General features: G+C 36.2%; 1 protein-coding gene across 1 annotated transcript in view; it reads right to left on the bottom strand.

The window, feature by feature from the left end:
- EIF3H (eukaryotic translation initiation factor 3 subunit H) overlaps window positions 1-14018 on the bottom strand; it is a 101503-nt gene extending 87485 nt beyond the window's left edge. Inside the window, exon 1 of the mRNA XM_037010912.2 lies at window positions 13859-14018. Coding sequence (XP_036866807.1) covers window positions 13859-13990 — 132 coding nt within the window. The 5' untranslated portion in view covers window positions 13991-14018. The remainder of the gene's footprint in view (window positions 1-13858) is intronic.
- Window positions 14019-21661: the final 7643 nt, after the last annotated feature.

Here is a 21661-nt window from a genome sequence, read left to right on the forward strand (position 1 = left end):
AATTGTAGATTAATGATACCAAAAAAAAAAGAAAATCCATCAACAGCATCCACCACATCAACAACAGGAAGGACAAAAACCACATGATCATTTCCATACATGCTGAAAAAGCATTCAACAAAATGCAACATCCATTCATTTATGATAAAAACTCTCAACAAAATGGGTATAGAGGGCAAGTACCTCAACATAATAAAGGCCATATGTGACAATCCCACAGCCAACATAATAAGTAACAGTGAGAAGCTGAAAGCTTTTCCCCTAAGATCGGGAACAAGACAAGGATGCCCATTCTCCCCACTTTTATTCAACGTAGTTCTGGAGGTCCTAGCCATGGCAATCAGACAGCACAAAGAAATAAAAGGTGTCCAGATTGGCAAGGAAGAAGTTAGAAGTTAAATTGTCCCTGTTTGCAGATGACATGATGCTGTACATAAAAAACCCTAAAGAATCCACTCCAAAACTACAAGAAATAATATCTGGATTCAGCAAAGTTGCAGGATACAAAATTAATACACAGAAATCTGTTGGATTTCTACACATTATCGATGAACTAGCAGAAAGACAAATCAGGAAAATGATTCCATTCACAATGGCATCAAAAAGAATAAAATACCTAGGAATAAACCTAACCAAGGAAGTGAAAGACCTTTACCCTGAAAACTACAAGACACTCTAAAGAGAAATTAAAGAGGACACTAATAAATGGAAATTCATCCCATGCTCTTGGATAGGCAGAATTAATGTTGTCATAATGGCCATCCTGCCTAAAGCAGCCTAGATTCAATGCAATCCCTATCAAAATACCAACAGCATTCTTCAATGAACTGGAACAAATAGTTCGAAAATTCATACGGAACTACAAAACACCCCGAATAGCTAAAGCAATCCTGAGAAGGAAAAATAAAGCAGGGGGGATCTTGTTTACCAACTTTAAGCTCTACTACAAAGCCACAGTAATAAAGACAATTTGGTAATGGCACAAGAAAAGACCCATAGACCAGTGAAACAGAATAGAGGGTCCAGATATAAACCCAAGCATATATGGTCAATTAATATACGATAAAGGAGCCATGGACATACAATGGGGAAATGACAGCCTCTTCAACAGCTGATGTTGGCAAAACTGGACAGCTACATGTAAGAATCAATCTGGATTACTGTCTAACTCCATACACAAAATTCTACATTAACAGGTATATTTCTCAAAGTGTGTAAGCCCTAAAAGCAAACATTCATACCTAAACACCAAAGATGAACATGAAGACATCTAAAAACCACTTATAGCCATATGCAATATTTTGTGTTTATGTACTTAAGGCATTTTCCTGGAAAAAAGGCCATGGCATTCATCTGATTCCCAAAGACATCCATGACATACAAGAGGTCAGAATAAGTTGTAAAAATTAATAGTAGTAAAAAAAATTAATGGTAATAAAAACCTCTTAGATACATGCAGTTATGCCTTTATGTTTGCATGAACAAGAATGATGTGGAAGGACATACCTTTTCTTTTATGAATCCTTGTATTAATTAATTATAATAAACATGCATTTGCTTTTCATTAAAAACATCCAATACTGCACAAAGCTTCATAAAAGACAAATTTCCTTGTTTGACAATGCTGAGCTGACAGAATGTTGTGGACATATCTTGATTTGAGCATGTTAGCTAAAAAATTAGCTAAATAAGTGGCTTAGAAAGGAAAAGAAAAAGAAAAAAAACCCATATACTATAAGCCTTAGCACCTGCTATATTTTAAATTCTAATCTCTTGTTGATATGGTTACTATTCAGCTCTATTCACAGATGTCACTGCACACACACACACACAATTACCAGAAATTGTGTATATGTATGCACCATCAAGGTGAAAGAGGTAACTTTAAGAAATATATTTAAGAGAAGCCTAACCTAAGCCAATTCTAACTCAGCAAAGTAACAATTCAATCTTAGTGCAAACTAATGGCATAAATCTTCACTAGGAAAAGCAGCTGTCCCTGTAACACACATAAAAAGTATCTGTTGAAAGTCCAGTTAAAATGATTACAGACATAAGCAGTTTTAAATTGTCAGAACTATATATACCATGTATCATTTTTAACCTTCCTTTATAAAGAGGAGTTCACTGGGAATGCTCAGAGGTTGCAATCTCTATTGTGCACGTAGAATAAGCACACAATGAATCTTCTTAAACAGCTCACAGATAAAGAAACTGAAATACAGATAAAGTTGAAATTACTACAACATTTTACTACTATAATAATAATAAAAAAGTAAATCTAGTAGTACTCAGTACTCACAATATTTTACTTATGGTTCTATTAAATACTATTAGATGCTGGTCATAGGAAGATGCTCTTGGCTAAAAGAGGTATGAAAGTCGCTTATGAGCACTTCTCAAGCTATCAATGGTGAAGAACTCACATTCCTCCAATCCGTCAGAGACCAAAATTTTTTAGAAAGATTAAAAATTACTTTCTAGAAAAGTGAAAAACTGTTAAAAGACACAGAAAATAAAAGCCCAGAGATCAAACACTAGAGTATCATAGCAATATCAAACTGCTATAAAAATTTCTCAATACTCAAGTCTCAAGCCTGTGCTTATCTCATACAGACTAGTAAGTAACGAACCATACTCCACACTTTGGGTAGCACTGGTTAATAGAACCTGTAACATTAAGCAGGTGTAGACAGTGCTCTCCTAACTCCAGAAGCTGAACATTCAGAATTTATAATCAAACACTTCTTAACTTATGTCACTGATAAGAAGTCTCAAAATATAACATTTCAATAGATGTGACCTCCGAACTGTGTGCTGTCAAGCCAATTTCCTCTACCACCCCTTGCTGTTTCTATAGGATAAGACAGGCATACTCCTTGGCTGGGGTCAAACCACTATTATGTTAGTTTTGATTATTATGTCAACACTCTTGTTTTTAAGAAGGGTAAGAATAAACTTATTGCAGCGGCAAGAGCCCACTTTGAATCGCAACACCTGCAAGACAGAGGTAATAAAACAGCAAACTATTTATCATAAGCAAACCCAGCTGAAGCCCCAAAATTCACACCTTGATTTGCTGTCTTCCATTTGTTGTCTAGTACACAGTAGCCCTAAAACTAATTTTAGGTGAGAAAGAAAATTTTAGTAAAAGCTTAAAAATTAACTCTGATGAGTATATACACAAATATGAACCTCTGGTCTGTAGAAACAGAAAAATCATATAACATAGTTGTTGAGAGGCTTGGCACTAGAATAAAAAATAAAGCTGTAAGTGCCAGCTCTGTAACCTTGAGCAAGTCAGCTATCTATCCTAGCCTCACCTACCTCCTGTGGAGATAAATCAGCACCTATCTTGTATCCTTGTTGCAAGGATTTAAAAATAATCCACTCAAAATATCTAGTTCACAATGCCTAATAAATCCTTAGTAAGTGTCAGCTGCAGTTATGACTACTATGAATACAGTAAATTATACCTGATCTCATTTGCTCATCTATTCACTATCCAAAAAATATTTAGCAAATGAATATGGTAAGTACCATCATGGCACTGACTCTCGTCTCCCCAGAATGATCAGAGCCTATTTTTCAGACATTTTTTGACTAGTAAGACGTAAATGTAACTTATTAAAATTCAACTACCTGACACCAAACTTCCATTTTTGTTAAGACTTACCAGTCATCCAGAGCTAGAACTACCTCTCAGAACACCCAATACAACAGGTTTCAGGACATGATTTTCTGCATTAAAAAATCAAGAGTAAGATTAAACTGATTTATTCAAAAATATTTCTGAATACGTGTGTATGTGAATATATCTAAGTTTTCCTAAAAACATTATCCTTGTTAAAAATAAAGACAAGATCCACTCCAAGAGTTCTCTAAAAAGTATGAAATTAAAAGGCAAAGCCCAAAGGGCACCAGTTGCTGGCCATTTGGAGAAGAGGTCAGGCAGGATGCATGATTGCTAGCTGGCTTTATTGCAGTTTTACAGATTCTGGGAGGTAAGGTCCACAGCCTGAATTTCTCACATCAATCATCATCAAAGAAAAGCTATTATTGTAGAAGAATTTTAGTCTCAAAGAATCTCTAATGCCACAGAACCTCCCCCTAGCATATTCTGTAAAGTCAATATCTAGATTTTCATTTAACTCTGCCTTCTTTCACTGACTGATCTGTGAACTTGGCAGTTTTCTTATTTGGTTAAGCCTAGATCATTTTTTCTAACACTCAACAAAGAAGGTATGTATTGCCAAAATGTAAATTCAAAAAGCAGAAAGCAGCACTAGCCTTAAATTAAACACATTTTAGGGCTCAAGTGGGATAGGGGTTCCATTTCATATCTGGCCGAGTCAAACAATAAACAGGATTTAAATCACTGTTGTTAAAGTTTTGATGTCAAAGAAATTTAAGAAACTTCCAAGGAAAAAAAGATATTTTGTTCCTGACACATGTGATTAGTTAAAATACCCCAAAACACTTAATTAGTATCATCTCTTTATTTCAGTTGAAAGAACATGTTTCATTATTATTCTATTGGACCTAATGCTCATTGATGTTCCCAGTTTTAATGCTAAATCAACTAATAATTGTTAGGGACAGGGAAGAAGGGCAATGTAGCCTCAAAAAATTCAACAGAATAATACTACTCTCATCATAAAAGTTAGTCATGAGAAAGTACAATGATGCAACTGAATATACAAATGTATAGCTACAATTCAATGTTAACTAATAAGGATGTTTAATATATAACATTAAGTTTTTACTTTACCAACTCAACATATATATAACCAATCTGCAAATTTTCCCACATGCAGCTGCAAGGTAACTTTTCTCAAGTAAAATGAGTCATAAAAAGTCTTAGCTGGAATAAAATTAATTTGTCTCTCACACACACACAAAAAAATTCAAAACTATTATGTTTATTAGACTAAAACATTTAAGTTTATTATACTCAGGAGCAGGGATCACTGCTTAATTAGAAGGTTTAGGTGATATGGGGCATTTCGATAAGTTTGTTTCTGCTTCCTTAACAGGAAGCAGTACTTGCTAAAAGATGTCCAGAAGGAAAGATTTAAAAAGAGTAACTATGATTACCTCTTGGAAGAGGGTTGTTCAAGATAGGGATGAAAGTGAGAGTTTCTTTTCACTATTTACTCTTTTTTGCCTTTTGATTTGTGTGCCACAGTGTTATGGCTCTTTAGTTAAATAGGCTTAACAAATTAAAAGGGCTTCAGCTTTCCAGTATGAAATGTATACCACAGTAATCCCAAAATGTGATTATTCACCTTCTTTCTCAAGAGGTCCTTCAGAACAAAACGAAGATTATGCATTTCTACACAAAATGTAAAACAGGGGTTTTCTTCTATCTAAAAGGAAGAGATTTGGGGTTTAATTGTTTTAAAGGCTAAACTTAAAAACTATCTCAAGCCCACATTTGGAGACTAAAACAAAAGCTAAAGAGGATCTTAAAAGTCAAGCTATACAGCAGACTCACAGCCTCCAAGAAGGGACTAGTGGTTACCAAAGGGGAAGGGTGGCAGAGGGCGAGTGGGGAGGAAGGGAGAAGGGGATTGTGGGGTATCATAATTGGTGCACACAGTGTGCATGAGGTCATAGGGAAGACAGTGTAGCTCAAAGAAGAAAAGTAGGGACTCTGTGACATCTTACTACACTGATGGACAGTGACTGCAATGGGGCATGGGGGGGACTCGATATGGGTGAATGTAAATAACCACATTGTTTTTCTTGTGAAACCTTCATAAGAGTGTATATCAATGATACCTTAATAAACAAAAAGTCAAGCTATAAAGTTTGATTTTAGTTTATTTTACGTAACAGGGATTTTACAAAGGGTTTTGCGTTCTGAGCCTATAGTTGTCCTTTAAGATTTACCACTTACTTGGCAACTTTGTGCACTGACAGTCAAATACAAAATGGAATTCTAAGACTAGTCATATGAGGTTTTTGCAACAATTCAGAAAAGACCACAAGAAATGAACAGTGCAGACAATACCATTACAAACTCAAAAACTATGTGATCTTAGAGAATCCAATAAAAACCTTCTAAGGAACAAAGATGATACCAGAAGCCCAGGTGACTTGGGTGATGGTGATACCGCTAACAGACAGGAAATACTTACTGAATTGAATCATTGTAACTAGTATACCAACCTTCACACTTAATTTTAAATATAAAGGCTAAAATTTTTTAAAAACCGTAACTTTCAATTGGCAGTAGTACCAAGAAACAGCTCTCCAATACTCTGTAAGTGGGAAAGTAAGTCGTACTATACAACTACTCTGGACAGCAATTTGACATGTTCAAAATGTTTTAAAACATTCATAACCTTTAATCCATTAACTGCAACTCCACATATTTATTAAAGCATAGGAAAAACACTAGAAAAGTAAACCTCAAGACCTTAATGGTGCTACCCACCCTATGAGCTTATAAACTAATTTTCTTTATGGTTTATGATTTCTCCAAACTTTTCTCACAAGGAATGTATATTGTTTTTGTTTTTAAAAATTCTATTTTAGCTCATTCCTATTTCCCATAGATAAACAAATATTTGCTACTTACATCAAATGAAACTAGCTGGGGCCAGGGACAGAAGGTATTGAGGGGGAAAAAATCCATTAATCACCTGGATACAATGAATACCTGTGGTATTTAGATACTACTTGGGGAGAAAATAAAATCTTAAATTTTATGCCAAAATCCAGCTGATATTCAGACTCAAAGGGTAAAAAAGTTTTATATTTCGATTAAGTTAATACTGAGTTACCACTATTTTGCTGGATTGACTTTTATTCGACATGCTTTGGGCTTGGTTCCATCAGCAATAAAAATAAAAAGTACCACTCTAGCTTATACCAGAGTCCTGCATCAGCCTTTCAGTATTGATTAACCAAATACAGTCAGTCATCAATGGATGGGTACGTAAATTAAAATGACTCTACTATTAAATCTCATTACAGGATATAACCATTTTATAAAATTAATTTTACAAACAGTACTTTATGGGGGGAAAAAAAGCTTTCTCTTTAAGTATATTTTTTCACACCTTGCCAAGTGAAATAACACCCAAGTACCATAATTTAGTTTACAAAAAAGTTATGAACGAATTTCCAAAAGAAAAGTAAATGCATCCAAGATTTGTGTAAATGCTGAAATCAGAAGTTTTCCTCCAAGAAATTATCTAAAGTAGACCTGGTTAAGTGAAAATAAGCATATTTGACCACAAAAATAAGAACTGGAGAAAGCAGAGGCTTTTCACTGCAAATTTTGAGGCTAGGACTAAGCTAAAAGTCCGGAAAAATGCAGTCAATACTTAAATTACACGAAGTTGCTCAGCCAAATTCAAAATCCTGCTATTAAGCAGAAGACTGAAATTTAAAAATTACACAGGAGCTAGGTGAAACCAAAGGTAACAAGAAAGCAAAAGATAAGAAACCAGTAGGCTGTTGTAAAATACTGTGCACCCACACCTTTTAATGTCAAAATAGGTATTTAAGGAGTAACGTATGCCGCCATCTCATCTAGGCCAGATATGATACAGCAACTAGAGTTAAAATTTTCATCACATTCCATTTACTTGGTTAAGCACCCAGTCTGGAATCCAACTATAATGAATAAAATTAATACCAACTACTCAAACTATTATTACCAATAATTAAACATCAATAGGAAATTATGTATATTAAGCTTCTATTACAAGTCTTAAGAAAGACATGCCTTAAACTGAAGGAACAAAACAGCAGCAGACTCACAGACTCCAAGAAGGGACTAGCAGTTACTAAAGGGAAGGGGTGGGGAGAGCAGGTGGGGAGAGCAGGAGAAGGGGATTACAGGGCATTACAATTAGCATACATAATGTACAGGGAAAGCAGTATAGCGCAGAGAAGATAAGCAGTGACTCTGTAGCATCTTACTACCCTGGACAGTGACTGCAGTGGGGGGTGGGGGGGGACTTGATAACATGGGTGAATGTTGTAACCACAATGTTGCTCATGTGAAATCTTCATAAGATTGTATGACAATGATACCTTAAAAAAAAAAAAAAAGAAAGCCATGCCTTATCCTCATATTAAAGAAACTAAAGCCCAGAGATGCTACTTGATTTATTAAATCATCTCCTTCACGGAAAATACCATGTATGCTGGGCTCCTTATATTTTTCAATTTAAGAAGCAACACTAACACAGCTTATCATCACTGGTATTACATGCCTTAGACACAGGAAGCACTGTCAGGAGTTTTTTGGGTTTTTTTTTTTAAGATCATCAACTTCAATAAGCCTGCTGACCTTAAGGGAAAGGAACAATGCCCAAGATGTCTGCAGAGTTATCCAGATCTTGAAAGCATCCTGAAAAGGAAGTCAAATGGACTTAGGTTTGCCTACCTACAGCAGGTAAACTGTCTTCCTTAGGAGTACGTACAGTACTCCCAACTCTCCTTAATATACCTATTTCCTTCAATGTTTATTCCTCTATATTTTAATCTGTGTGACCCACAGGCTAAAGGTTGTCTTTTTTCAAACTCGAAAATATTTACAAAATTGATTTCTTGTAGCTACAAATCTTCTAGAATAAGATAGGGTATTAAATGTAAAGATTCTAATATATTAACTTTTTTGTACATTTTAAAAGCTATAAATCTGTAACAGACCTAAATCTTAGAAAATACACTTCCTGATGCTTGCACAAGGAACACTGGATTTTGTGGACATTTTTACATCTATTTCCCCCATCCTGACATTCATCATCACATAAGTTATATGTACCTGAGCTTCCTCATTTGTAAAATGGGGTTAATAATGGTTCCCATATCAAAGACTTGTTATATGGCTTAAATGGTACGATATGCATAAAGAACTTTCAATAGTACCTGGCACATAATAAGGGCAAACATCTGTTGAGTCCTTACAATGTTTGAAGCAGTTGTAGTAATGGAAACCAGAATGAATCAAGGATGGTAAGCTGTGATCTGAGTTCAAGCTCTAAGATATATTTATGTCCTTGAAAAGCTATTCAGTTTCTATTAGTTACTGAATAATATATATAATACCACTAAAACTTGTTCTATCAGCTTCTGTAGTTTCTAAGATATAACAATGTATGTCAGATGTTTTTATAAAATGTGTAAAATAGACTGCATACTTAATTCTCATTCAGAGTGTACTTAGTGTCACATTAGAAATAATGCTCCTAAAACTGGTTACCTGGTTTTTCATCAATAGCAAATGAAAAGCTAGAAATCAAGGATGTAAAAGGTAAATTTAACAACAACAAAAAGCAACCAACTAGAAAGGTAAACTACTTAAGACACTTAAAATTCAAAAACAGGGGACATTTTTTATAGAGCTAGACATAAATACCCCATGGGACTCTTAAGGGCCCGTGTCCAGTATGGGGCAAAAAATTATGATCTTAATGATAATACTAAGTCATCAAAACATGGTTAATTTGTGTTCAATATTCTCTGACTAAAGAAGCAGAAATTTATGTAACAGACTTCAGAAAGATTTATAATTAAAATGGCTGATTTGTAAAAGTTTTGGTGCTTGAAAGAGTTTCAAGTTATAACTAAAATATTCACACATATGAAGCAACTTATTCTCCACTGAAAACAGAAAACTGAAAGGAGCCAAGAGCCATACAGTTATTTTTTGTTGTTAAAACATTAAAATAAAAGGCTAAAATAAGCACTTCTACCAACATTTTCTCATTAGATCTGAAGGCAAAGATAACACCTACCCTCCTCAAAGCTGTCATGAAGAATCAGACATAATCTAACCAAACCTTCCTACACAGGGTATTGTAAACAGTAGGTACTCAATCAACATTAGTGACTTTTCTTACAGTAGGACATTGACATCTAAATAGACAAAGAAGTAAGATCAAGTTTATAAAATGAATTGATCTCCTAGGCTTACTCCTATGCTTTCTCACCAACACACCATTAATTTCCACAAAGCATTTACTAACTCGGTTTCCTGATTTATTTTCAAGAAAAGTTCTAAACTACAGGACTAGGACTGTATTAATTCACTGACAATATCTGAGTGCTTTCCGTGTGTCAGTCACTGTTCTAGACACTTGTAAATGTTGCGGTGAACAAAGCAGGACATGGTCCTGCTCTCAGGAAGCTGATACTTTAGTGAACTGATGGGGCCATTCATGAGTCAGAAAGTCTCTGTAAAGTGTTAACGGAGCGGACACCTCAATGCCAATAAAGCATATGTAACCCTGACTTTTTCATTTATTAATAACATACTCTACCTTACTTCCAATAAAGGAGGAATGTGGTAGCTAACAATTTTAAATAATGTAATAACTTTATAAAGAGGAAAACAATTCAAGAGGTAATAGTTTTCAATGGTGTTAGGTTTTAAGCACTAGAACTAAGAAAGGTACAAACATTTTTCAATTTAGCCTTCAGATTATCATCGCAGTGAGAAAGGAAAACACATAAACATTAAACTATTAATTAACAGTTCATTACCACATGCCAAGATAAGCAATACAAGCTGTCATAAAAAGTTCAGAGAAAGACGAAATCAATGTGGAGCAGAGCATTAGTGTCTCAAACATTAATATAAATCACCTGATACAGTAGGTCAGAAGAGGGGCCTGAGATTCAGAGATATTATATTTCTGCATTTCTAACAAGCTACCAGGGAAGGCCAGTTCTGCTTGTCTTGCTGGTCCCTGGACCATACTTTGAGAGCAAGAAGTATAATGTATGTAAGAAAGATTAAGATTCAAACAGGTCTGGGAGAACAAGGTGAGTTTTACATGAAGAGTTCAACAGGAAGAATTAGCTTTATCTTGTCTAGGAAGAATAAGACCACTTTATTAAAATAAAGATCCACTCCTCCATTCCAAAAGGATATATTAAACACTGATTCTGTACAGAGTATACAGTTAAGACACACTGACAAGTCTCTTGGAATGACAATTACATATGATTATTGAGATACCATCTCACACAAGAACAAGCCATCTAATTGTCATTAACAGTCCATTAAGTCAGATGAGAAAAATTATATTCATACAATGACATGGTATACAGTAATGAAAATGAATAAATTACAGCTACTCACTCTAGAATGGAATAATTTCAAAATCATGGTGTGAGATATGCATATACATGACTCAAGACATAGGAAAACATATACTATGTCTAACTCATATTTGATTCATATTTATTAATATAATCAGGCAAAACTAAACAAATTGTTTAGCAATACTCTCAGTGAAGCTATAAAGAAAACCAATACATCAATGAAACAAAGTTCACAGTAGTGATTATCGGGTGTAGAGAAGGGATGGGAGGGAAGGATGAACTAGGAGAGGGAACTTCAAAGATATTCGTAATGTTCTAGTTCTCCAGTTGAATGGCAGGTAACTGGATGTTTAGTTTGTGATTATTTAAATTATGTATTATAAACACTATTTTACTTGTATGATATCATTTGATCCTTCTTTACACTTCTTTGCTTAGTTATCAATGATCCTTTTAAAAACTAAGTCAGGGAACTGGTGGTGGCAGATTTAATAGCAGCAGTTAAAGAAAGACTTTAAGACTACAAATCTAGACGATTCTTTAACCACTGACTTCAAGAGGAAAAAAGTGGAGACTAAAAACTGGATCACTGCTGGAGTGCTAAGTGAAAAGAGACAGAGCTGAACGTTTCCATATGGGAAAGTCCTGATAATGTTCCTAAGTTAGAGAGATTATATTAAAAATAAAGAAGAACTTATGAAACAGGACCAAAGGCTGGAAAGATTCAAGAAGACATGAAGAAAAAGTGAGTCCTAGTCACTATCAAGATGCCAGGAACAAACGTGATTAAACATCAGGCTAACCAAACAGTCCTGCGTGGCTGAAATGTACAGTTAAAACGAAGCCTGGGAATAGTAGGAAATTAACTTGAACATGAAAGCATTAACATCTCTGTGGGTCTTGAAATCATTGCAAAGTCACTGAAAACATTTCAGGAAGAAAGTTAGTATCTGAGCTTTCACATTAAGCCCACGCTTTAATAAAGTATAAAGGACAGACTTGAAGAGGGCTAAGAGAACAACTCAAGATACCATTAAAATAATGTATAAAACATCAGGATATGAACTAGGAGTAGTACAAAAATAAAATGAAATATTTTACTCATTCATTAATCCTATCTATTAACTGATTATCAGTTAACCATATCAGCTAACAGGTTCAGTACTTGGATTTTAACAGGTGAAAACAGGAGCTTACATTTCAGTGGGGGAGTCAAACAAGAAAACAGTAAGACACTGACAAGTCTATTGGAATGGGCTAACAAAACAGTCACAGGCAGGAGAAACTGTTAAGAAAGACAGACAGAAGAGTGATGGGGAGGGAGCTACTTTTGATAGGGTTGTTGGCAAGGCCTTTCTGGAGATGATGGTATTTAAGCTGAGACCTAAAAAATAAAAAGAAGCCACTGAGAAGGAGGAACTATTTGAGAGAGTACCTCAGTCAGAGAAAACAAACTATCACTGTGACTGAATCTTAGAAGGAAGTACAAGGTGAGTTTGGAAGAGACAAGAGTAGAAGGACCTTAAAGACTGTGGTAAGAAGTCTGTATTTTATTGTATGTGGGCATGATCAGTGGCATGTAGATGAGAAGCAGATGGATTTGATATATTTTGGAGGTGAAAACAACAGAATTTGCTGAGGGACTGAAAGTTGAGGGTAAAAAAAAAAGGTAGGTTAATGCCTAGGCTTTCTGACTTGTTCAAGTGAGTAGGCGATAATTCCATCCAAGAAGGCAAAGACTGGGTAAGACCAATGACAGGGAGAGATGGAGGAGGGGAAAAAGTCAGTGATCTTACTTTGCACATACTAAATCTGAGTGGAGATATCCCAGTGGAGATGTGAAGCAGGCAGTTCGGTATTCAAGTGTGGCGTTCATGAACCAAGTCTGACAAGCAACGTAAATCTAGGAGTTATCAGCATGTAATATTTAAAACCACGAGAAGGAGCCTTAAAGACAGTGTATTACTCTAACGAGCACAAATAATAACAGCAGCAGTAAGATTAAATGGTAATTTACTATGTTCCTGACACTGTGGTACTGACTCATATTCGGCCAAATTTAATCCTCAAAACAACTCAGGTGAGGAAAGGAAAGCATACAAAGACTAAATAACTTTGCCGGTGTCATTCAGCTAATTTTCGAGCTGGGATTTCATACCCAAGCAGTCTGGCCCCGGAGATGTACTTTTATCTACTTTGTTACAGTAATTCAAGCTGGCACCAGATAGAAGGAAACCTAAACTCAAATACTGAGGCACGCCAACATTCACAAACGGTAAAGAAGCCAACAAAATATCTGTGTTCCTATGACGCGCTTTCAGGTAAAGCTCTGAACCACAGGCTCAAAAGTGGCTGCAAAACATACCTCCGCTTGGAAATCACACATGTCAGAAACCAGCAGGGAAGCGGTAGTTTACCCCCACTCTCCCCTTCCAAAAGCCCTAGAGTTCCCAGATCCTTCTCGACACTTCCGTCACCTACTCGTCTCCAAAACAGTTTTTATTCAAAATCACCTCTCCCGGGCATCTCAAAACAAGACCCCATATAATGTCACACACACTTGTAGTCTCAGGCCCCTATCTCAGTCCTCAACTACCCCGTATATGACAGAAAATGCTGTAGCGTCTCCTGAACAAAAAGTGAAGATGAAAGAGAAGAGTTTTAGGCGAAAACCGTGGCCCAGGCTCGGCAAGCCCGGTGGGGAGGCTGCCGGGAAGCGCGTTGGCGGAACTGGGCTGGGAACTAGGCTCCTCACGTGGGCCTGGGGTGATGAAGCTCCACTCACCAGGCCATCTATCTGCACTTGCTTCACGGCCGAATCTCCGGACCCGCCTTTGCCTTTCCCCTTCCCTGCCGCGCCAGTGGTGGAACTGGAAGAGGTGGTGGCAGAGCCGGTGCCTTCCTTGCGGGACGCCATCTTTCCAGCCGGACAGGAAAAAGGAGAAGCGTGCGTCGCCGGAAGCGGAAGTACAACCTTCACGTAACGCCATGTTCGGCCCGTCGTTCGAGGGGCGGAGCTGGGAACCTCCCTTCTCTTTTCCAGCCTCCCTTCCCAGACACAATTCTGTGCGCGTGCGCATTGTGCGTTGCATTTAAGCTTCTTGCCATTTGACTGCTTTAAGGCGAAAGCGGACCTTAACATATTATCTTCTTCATGTTTGGTCTCCACTTGTAGTTGATCGTAGTAGCGTTATGGCTCGCATTTTGTAGAGCCTCATGTAAAAACGCTTTTGCTTCTAATGGGAATTATTTTTGTTAATCCCCATTCCCAATCTTGTAATCAATGAAGAGCTGTACTAACTTCCCTTACACATTATTAGGAAATTGAGACGTGATTTGCCGAACGTCATTCTGCAAATTAGGGGCGAGCCGGTATTGCAGTTTGTGTTATGTAATTTAGATAGCGGTCTTTAAGCACTTAGAGTATACAAAAATTAATTAAAACACGGGAACTTTAATCAAAATTAACCAGAACTAGTTGCCCTTTGCTGCTGTTAGTTTCTTGTAGGATTTACATGAGTAAAGTACGAAAGAAACTATTTGATGTAAAGTGTTGAAGGATGACGAAGAGCATATTCCCTAAAAATCTCGCTGACTTGTAACACAGGTCTCTGAAATATAAGTCTCCAGTCTTTAAAAGAATAATTGACAACTTTAGAAAGCCATTTTAGAAAAGGAATTTAAGACATTCTTTTCCTGCTTCCAGATTTTGCTCATTTCTTATTTTTGAAATGTTTACTCAATCAATACATACCTATGCAGAACTGATGAAGTGGTAACACCAACGGAAGATACATTGTGCCATGAGGTTTCTTCGGGGTCTGGTGTTATATTACAATCTGGGAGCATTACACCTGACATGATACCACCTAGAAAGTTAATATCCATTCGTTTCAAGTGCACATGAAATATTTATCAAAACAAACCACATACTGGGCCACAGAGAAAATCTCCACAAATTTATAAGTATTAAAGTTAAATTATAGTAGAATTATACTGGAAATCAGTAATAGTAAGGTAACCAAAAAGAAAATCTCTCATGGAAGAACCAGACTGGTGGTTTGTGCCTATAATTGGGTAGCTGAAAAGAGGAACATCAGAAAACACTCAAGTCACTTACAAACAATAACAGATTTATTACTTTATCCTATAACATATATAACAGTTTTGTTTAAAAATTGCAATACTGATATTACCATTAACAATGAAACTATGTAGAGTTTAAAATTTCTTTGCAATTTTTTGTCCTTAGAGATATCCCTCTAAGATTTTCTAATCACACTACTGGCATCCTTTTAATTTTTTTAAATGGATGAAAAATACTATATTTTTATTAGCATCATCTCTTGCCTTTTCCATTAGTTCTTCCTCTATAGAAATCATCTATTGTTCATACGGATCTCCTTTCCTCAATACTGAGCTCCCTCTTTGAGAGCGTGGATTGAGTTATCTACCTCTTATAATCATCTGACATGCCTAATACAGTGTATGTTCAATCCATCATAGTGAGTAAAGGAAAGCGGTATGAGTCAGAAAGATATGAGTGCAAATTCTGACTATGTCTCTTACCAGTGGTGAACATTGGATCTCAGTTTTCTTTTTTATAAAGTGGAGATAATAAAACAAACCTTTCGAAATTATTGTGAAACTCATATGAGAACAGGGTAAGGCACTCTTAACACAGATCCCAGCAAATTCTAATTGTCTAGTAAGTCAATGTAAAATATAGGCATCTCTCTTGATCCTGCATATCAGAAGTTCTAATACCATCTCTTAATATCTGTCTCATGCTATGACTTTAGGAAATTTATTTCATTATTTTCTTTCAGAAAGGAAAAGACATGTTCTGATTTCTCGGTTAGTCAGTCAATAGTTTTGCTAAAATTACTCTGGGTGTGAAAAACCACTGACTTGAGACAGTGCATGTGCTCCTTCTGCATGAAACAGCCGAAAGCAGAGAGTGACAAGGAGAGAGAGAGAGAAGACAGGTGAAGTGGAATTTGAAAAAGGAAATCAATATGATCACCATAACTAGAAAGGACTTAGTAGTAGCGGTGACACTTCCTTCATTTGGATCCCTGTTTCCTTCCTATCTCACTGGCCATTTCTTCTCTGTCACCACTGATAATTTCTCCATCCTTCCTCAACCTTTAACTGTTAAACAGCACCAGTGCTCAGTCCTTGTACACTTTGGTTCTCTTATCTTTGCTCCTTATTATGGTGATCTCATCCACTGTTGGGTTCCACATAATGCACATATGCCGATGATTAACAAATTCATATTTTCCCAGACCTCTCCACTGAAATCCCCATCAACATGTCCATCTACCCATTCAAAACCACCATTTGAATGTCCAACAGACACTGTCAACTTAACCTTTCTAAAAGTGAGTTAACAAATACCAAACCCCTCAAAAAATATGTTCTTTCTAGAGTCTTCCCCATCATATATGAACACAGTTCTATGTTCTACTTGATAAAACCAAAACCTTTGTATCATCTTTGACTCCTCTGTTTCCCTTACAACCCACCCCTGATCCATCAGAAACTCATGTAGGCTCTATCTTTAAAAGTATTCAAAATACAGACTTCTTCTGGGAAAATGAACTAGAAATATTTTCCCCTGTTCCTCCTAATAACTACAACTAAACCAGTAGACGTTACATATAAAAGAAACATAAGAAGACTCAGCAAGGTAGAGAGAAGGATGACTGGCTAGAGCTATTTGGACCCAAGGAACAACACAGTGGTGATTTCCTGGAGTTTCTACTTGCCACATATATCCCAGACTTGATGCTGATGTCCAGTGACCTGGAAACACCAGCAGGCAGGCAGAGACAAAAAAGCTCCAATAAGTGCCTGTTCTCTACACACTATCAGTGGAGACCCTGTGAGGAGCTTGAACTTCCACCCTCACCAGACAGTAATGAGGCATTGACTCTATCCCCCAGTGGAGTAGGCCTAGTGATGAGTCAGGATTTCACCACAGAAGTAAGGAAGCCACCCCCCTGTGGTGTCAGTGACAGAAGCATGGAGAACAGTAATAAGGCACTCCATGCTTCATGTAGGGTGGAGGGTGAAACAGGTGAATGGGATAAAGTGGCACAAACTCTCAGTCACAATGTAAATTAGTCATGGGGATGAAAGCACAGCACAGAGAACATTAGGCAATAGTTCTGTAACACCATTATATGTTGACAGATAGTTACTACACTAGTTGGGATGAGCATTTAATAATGTGGTTAACTGTCAAATCACTGTGTTGCTTACTTGAAACCAATATAATATTGTATATCAACTATACTTCAGTAAAATATAATAGTAAAAGAAAAAGATGAAAGTCTGATACATGCTACAACATGGATGAGCCTTAAAAATATGATGCTAAAGGAAATAAGCCAGACATATAAGAACAAACATCATGTAATTCCATTTACATGATTTAAATTTATCTATAATAGTCAAGTTAATAGAGAAAAAATATAGAATAGTGGCTACCAGGACCAGGGAAGAGGGAAAAATAAGGAGTTTTTGTGTAGTGGATACAGAGTATCTACTGGAATAATAGATAAATTCTGGAGATGGACAGTGGTAATGGTTGCACAACAAAGTGAATGCACTTAATGACACTGAAATGCACATTCACAAAGAGTTTAAATGTTAAATTTTATGTAAGGTATATTTTACCACAATAAAAGAAAAGACAAAAAAATGAGCAGAGCCTCAGACAACTTCAGAACTATCAAAAAATATATAACAATCCTGTCATAGAAATCCCACAAAGAGAAAAGAGAGCAGGTGTTTAAAAGTATTTGAAGATATAACAACTGAAAACTTACCAAATAGGTGGAAAATTGTAACTTACAGATTTAAGAAGCTTGAGAGAACTCCAAACAGTATACATCCAGAGAAATTCATACCAAGTCATATTAGGTCAAATTTCTGAAAGTCAAAGAAGAAAATCTTGATAGCAGCAAGAAAAAAACTTACGTATAAGACAAAAACAATTAGAATTAGGGTGGATTTCTCATCAGAAATCACAGAGACCAGAAGGAACCTGCATATTATTTTTAAACAGTTAAAAGAAAGAATTATCAGCCCAGAAACCTATAACCAGCCAAAACATTCCTCAGGAATGAAAATGGAAATCAAGACACTTTTGGATAAAGGAAAACTAAAATAATTTGTCACCAGCAGACATACCCTAAAAGAATGACTAAAAGAATTTCCCTAAGAAGAAAATAAATAAAAGAAAGAATCTTGGAATATCCCTAATGAAGAGAGAGCACAGTAGACAAAAATATGGGTAGTTACAATAGACTTTTCTTCTCCTCTTGAGTTTTCAAGTTATTTTTGAGAGTTAAAGTAAAAATTATAGCATTATCTACTGTGGTTCTAAATATATGCAGAAGAAATATTTAAGAAAGTTACATTATAAAAAGGGCTAGTTAAGGGGCACATAAGAAGGTCAGGTTTCTACATGTCACTTGAACTGCAACCTTCCAAGTATAAGCATGGCTGCTTTACTTCTGCCTTTTATGCATCATGCAAATTTCTCCTGTGACCAGCCCTAGCTCAGAACCCTACAGAAAGGGAATTGCATAGGAAGTATGGTTTCCCAGCTTAGCTAAGTTGACATAGTACAAAGTACCACATTTCACCCTATGTAACTTGGCATCTATAAACTCCAATTCCATCATTCTTAACTTTCAAATAAAATTCAAAAGCAAAAATTTTTTTTAAAAAAGACAACTATTGGTAGAATGAATAAAAATATGACCTAACTATAGGCTGTCGAAAAGAAACTCATTTCAAATATTATGATATAGAAACATTGAAAGTAAAATGATAGAAAAAATGTATCACACAAACATTAGTCAAAGGAAAGCATGAGTGGCTATATTAGTATCAGATAAAGAGAATTCAGAGCAAAGAAAATCACCAGAGACAGAGAGAGAGTTTATATAACAAGAAAATGGTCAATCACCAGAAACACAAAGCAATTCTAAGTGTGTATGCCGAGCAACAAAGCTAAACTTATGAAGAAAACTCAGAACTCAAAGGACAGAGGCAAATCCACAATCAGTTAGGTTGTCAACCCCCCTCTCTCAACAACTGTTAGAAAAATTAGAGCGAAAATCAGCAAGGATATAAAGGAACCCAGCTACACCATCAATCAACAGGATCTAATCCACATACATGAAACATTCCACCCAACAACAGAACACACATTCTTTTCAAATGCCCATGGAACATACAGATTACATCCTGAGCGATAAACAAGCCTCAGCAAATTTAAAAGACTTGAAATCATTCAGAGTATGTTCTCCCACTACAACGGATTTAGACTAGAAGTCAAAACATAAGGTAACAGGAAAATTTATGAATATTTGGAAACTAAATATCGCACTTCTAATAATCCACGGGTCAATGAGGAAGTTGTAAGAGAACTTTAGAAAACACACACACATCAAACAGAATGAATATGAAAATATAAAATGTCAACATTTGTGGGACATAGATACATTAGTGCTCAGAGGGAGATTTATAGCTAAATGCATACATTATACAAAAGGAAATGTCTCAAATCAATACCCGAAGCTCCCTTTCAAGAAGCTAAAAAAAAAGAGCAAAATAAACCAAAAGCATGCAGAATAAATTAAATAACATATTAAGAAAGCAGAATACTGAATATATTCCATCACCCACAGGGTCTCAAATCAATACCCTAAGCTCCCTCTTCGAGATCCTAGAAAAATAACAGCAAAATAAATCAAAGCATGCAGAAGAAATTAAACAATAGATTAAAAAGCAGAATATTGAGCATATTTGGTCACCCTAAGAAAGTGGATCACAGCCATTCAGTTGTATTTCTGTCCCCACAAGAGGCAGTCTGATATTACAGTGTTCATTTCATGTGGCTATTCATTTACTGGATAAAATAAATTTACCCTGTATTCCTAATAATATGTTCTTCATTCTGTCTGTCATGGGATCTAAAGTTTTTAACATACTTTTTTATTTGCTGGAAATATGTCAAGTTTAGACAGAGGCAAAAAGCGAGAGGATGGTGAAATCCTTCCAAAGCAAGCTGTGAGCCCTGCCCAAGGTGACTACCACGTGGAGACCGGAAGCAAAGGATAGTCTGCCCATACCTGAGTGAAAAACAAAAATATAAACAGTCTGACTCGTTTTGCTTTTGCGGCATACTACCTCTACCCACTAGGAAAACACAGCCCAGTGAATGTCAGACTGTGACCAGTCCATGCCTCAGAACCAACCAGTATTGGAGCTGCTTTCCCTCACTTGGCAAAGACTCACTTAAATCCCTTTCAGTGTAATAAAATGAAAGAATGAAGATGTCAGAGATTAGTCAAAGGATTTCTTTAAATGTGACTTTATTCCTATTCAGCATATAGATAAGCCAAAGATTTTTTTTTTATGTCAATTCATTCCTATTCAGCTGTTGCCTGCTTCCAGACCTCTGTGGAAAGCAAGGTTGCTTGGAACATCTGAAAGTCTTGGATCTGAGCTGAGCAGCGCCTTCGATGATGGAGTAATCATAGAGGGCCCTGCTCAGGGCTCCAAGCCAACCTCTATAGCAGCAATTTAGCATCTCTTCAGGGAAGGGGTAGAAAGCGATCTGATCTTTTTATTTACTGTCCCTCTGGGAAGCTTGCCATTCATGGCAAACAGCTAAGCGGTGGTTCTTCTCTAGGACCCATTAGAAACCGAAGAAGCAGTAAAGCTTTCTATCAGTTTGCAGTAAGAAATTCTGTGAGTGGTGTGTAAGTAACGTATGTTACTATCTCTGGGTAGATGACTTTCAAGAAAAGGAGCACAAAGATCTTTTTTTTTCCTTGAGAAGAAGATATTGTTATGTGATAGTATAGGATCTCCCAAAACATTAGATTAGCCCTCCTTCAAGAGTCACACGGAAGAAGAGAGCAACAGGAAGTCTGCCCTCCAACACTCCTCACTCATGAGGAAAGGATCAAAAAGTCCCTCGAAAGAAATGGGAGGAAAAGGCAATTTCTTCCCCTCCCCAGGAGGATATATGATGCCATCATAATTATTGACCCAAGTTTAAAACACAAAATTAGACATAAACAAAGCCAAAAGAAACAACATATAAATACAGCAAAAAAAAAAATTTCTGTATTAAGTTAGTACACTTTTAGAAGTCTACAAATACTCATTTGGCCAAAGAAAAATCATCTGGCTTAAAACATTAAACATATATTATATTAATATGTGGAATAGTTAACTAGATATTTAAGTAGAATGGAAAAGTCACCTTTAGGAGATAGTTGAAAGCAGCTACTAGCAACAGGTACTTCTGCATCCCAGCCTCCTCACAATGTTGTCTAAGATAAAACAAGGACATGTGCAGAGCATCTTAAATGTCTTATAAGCAAGACATTATACAGGCAATACTATCATTTTTCCTTTTAAAATACATATTGTCTGCTTAGATCTAATAAATATTCCATCAGGATACTCTATTGCATAACTGTTTTGAGGGGGGCATATTTCAAATAAAGGGGCATAAGATCTCCCATTCCACATCTTTAGGATTCTCTTGATT

The sequence above is a fragment of the Manis javanica genome, chromosome 2 (genome assembly GCF_040802235.1).
Source record: "Manis javanica isolate MJ-LG chromosome 2, MJ_LKY, whole genome shotgun sequence".
Lineage (NCBI taxonomy): Eukaryota > Metazoa > Chordata > Mammalia > Pholidota > Manidae > Manis > Manis javanica.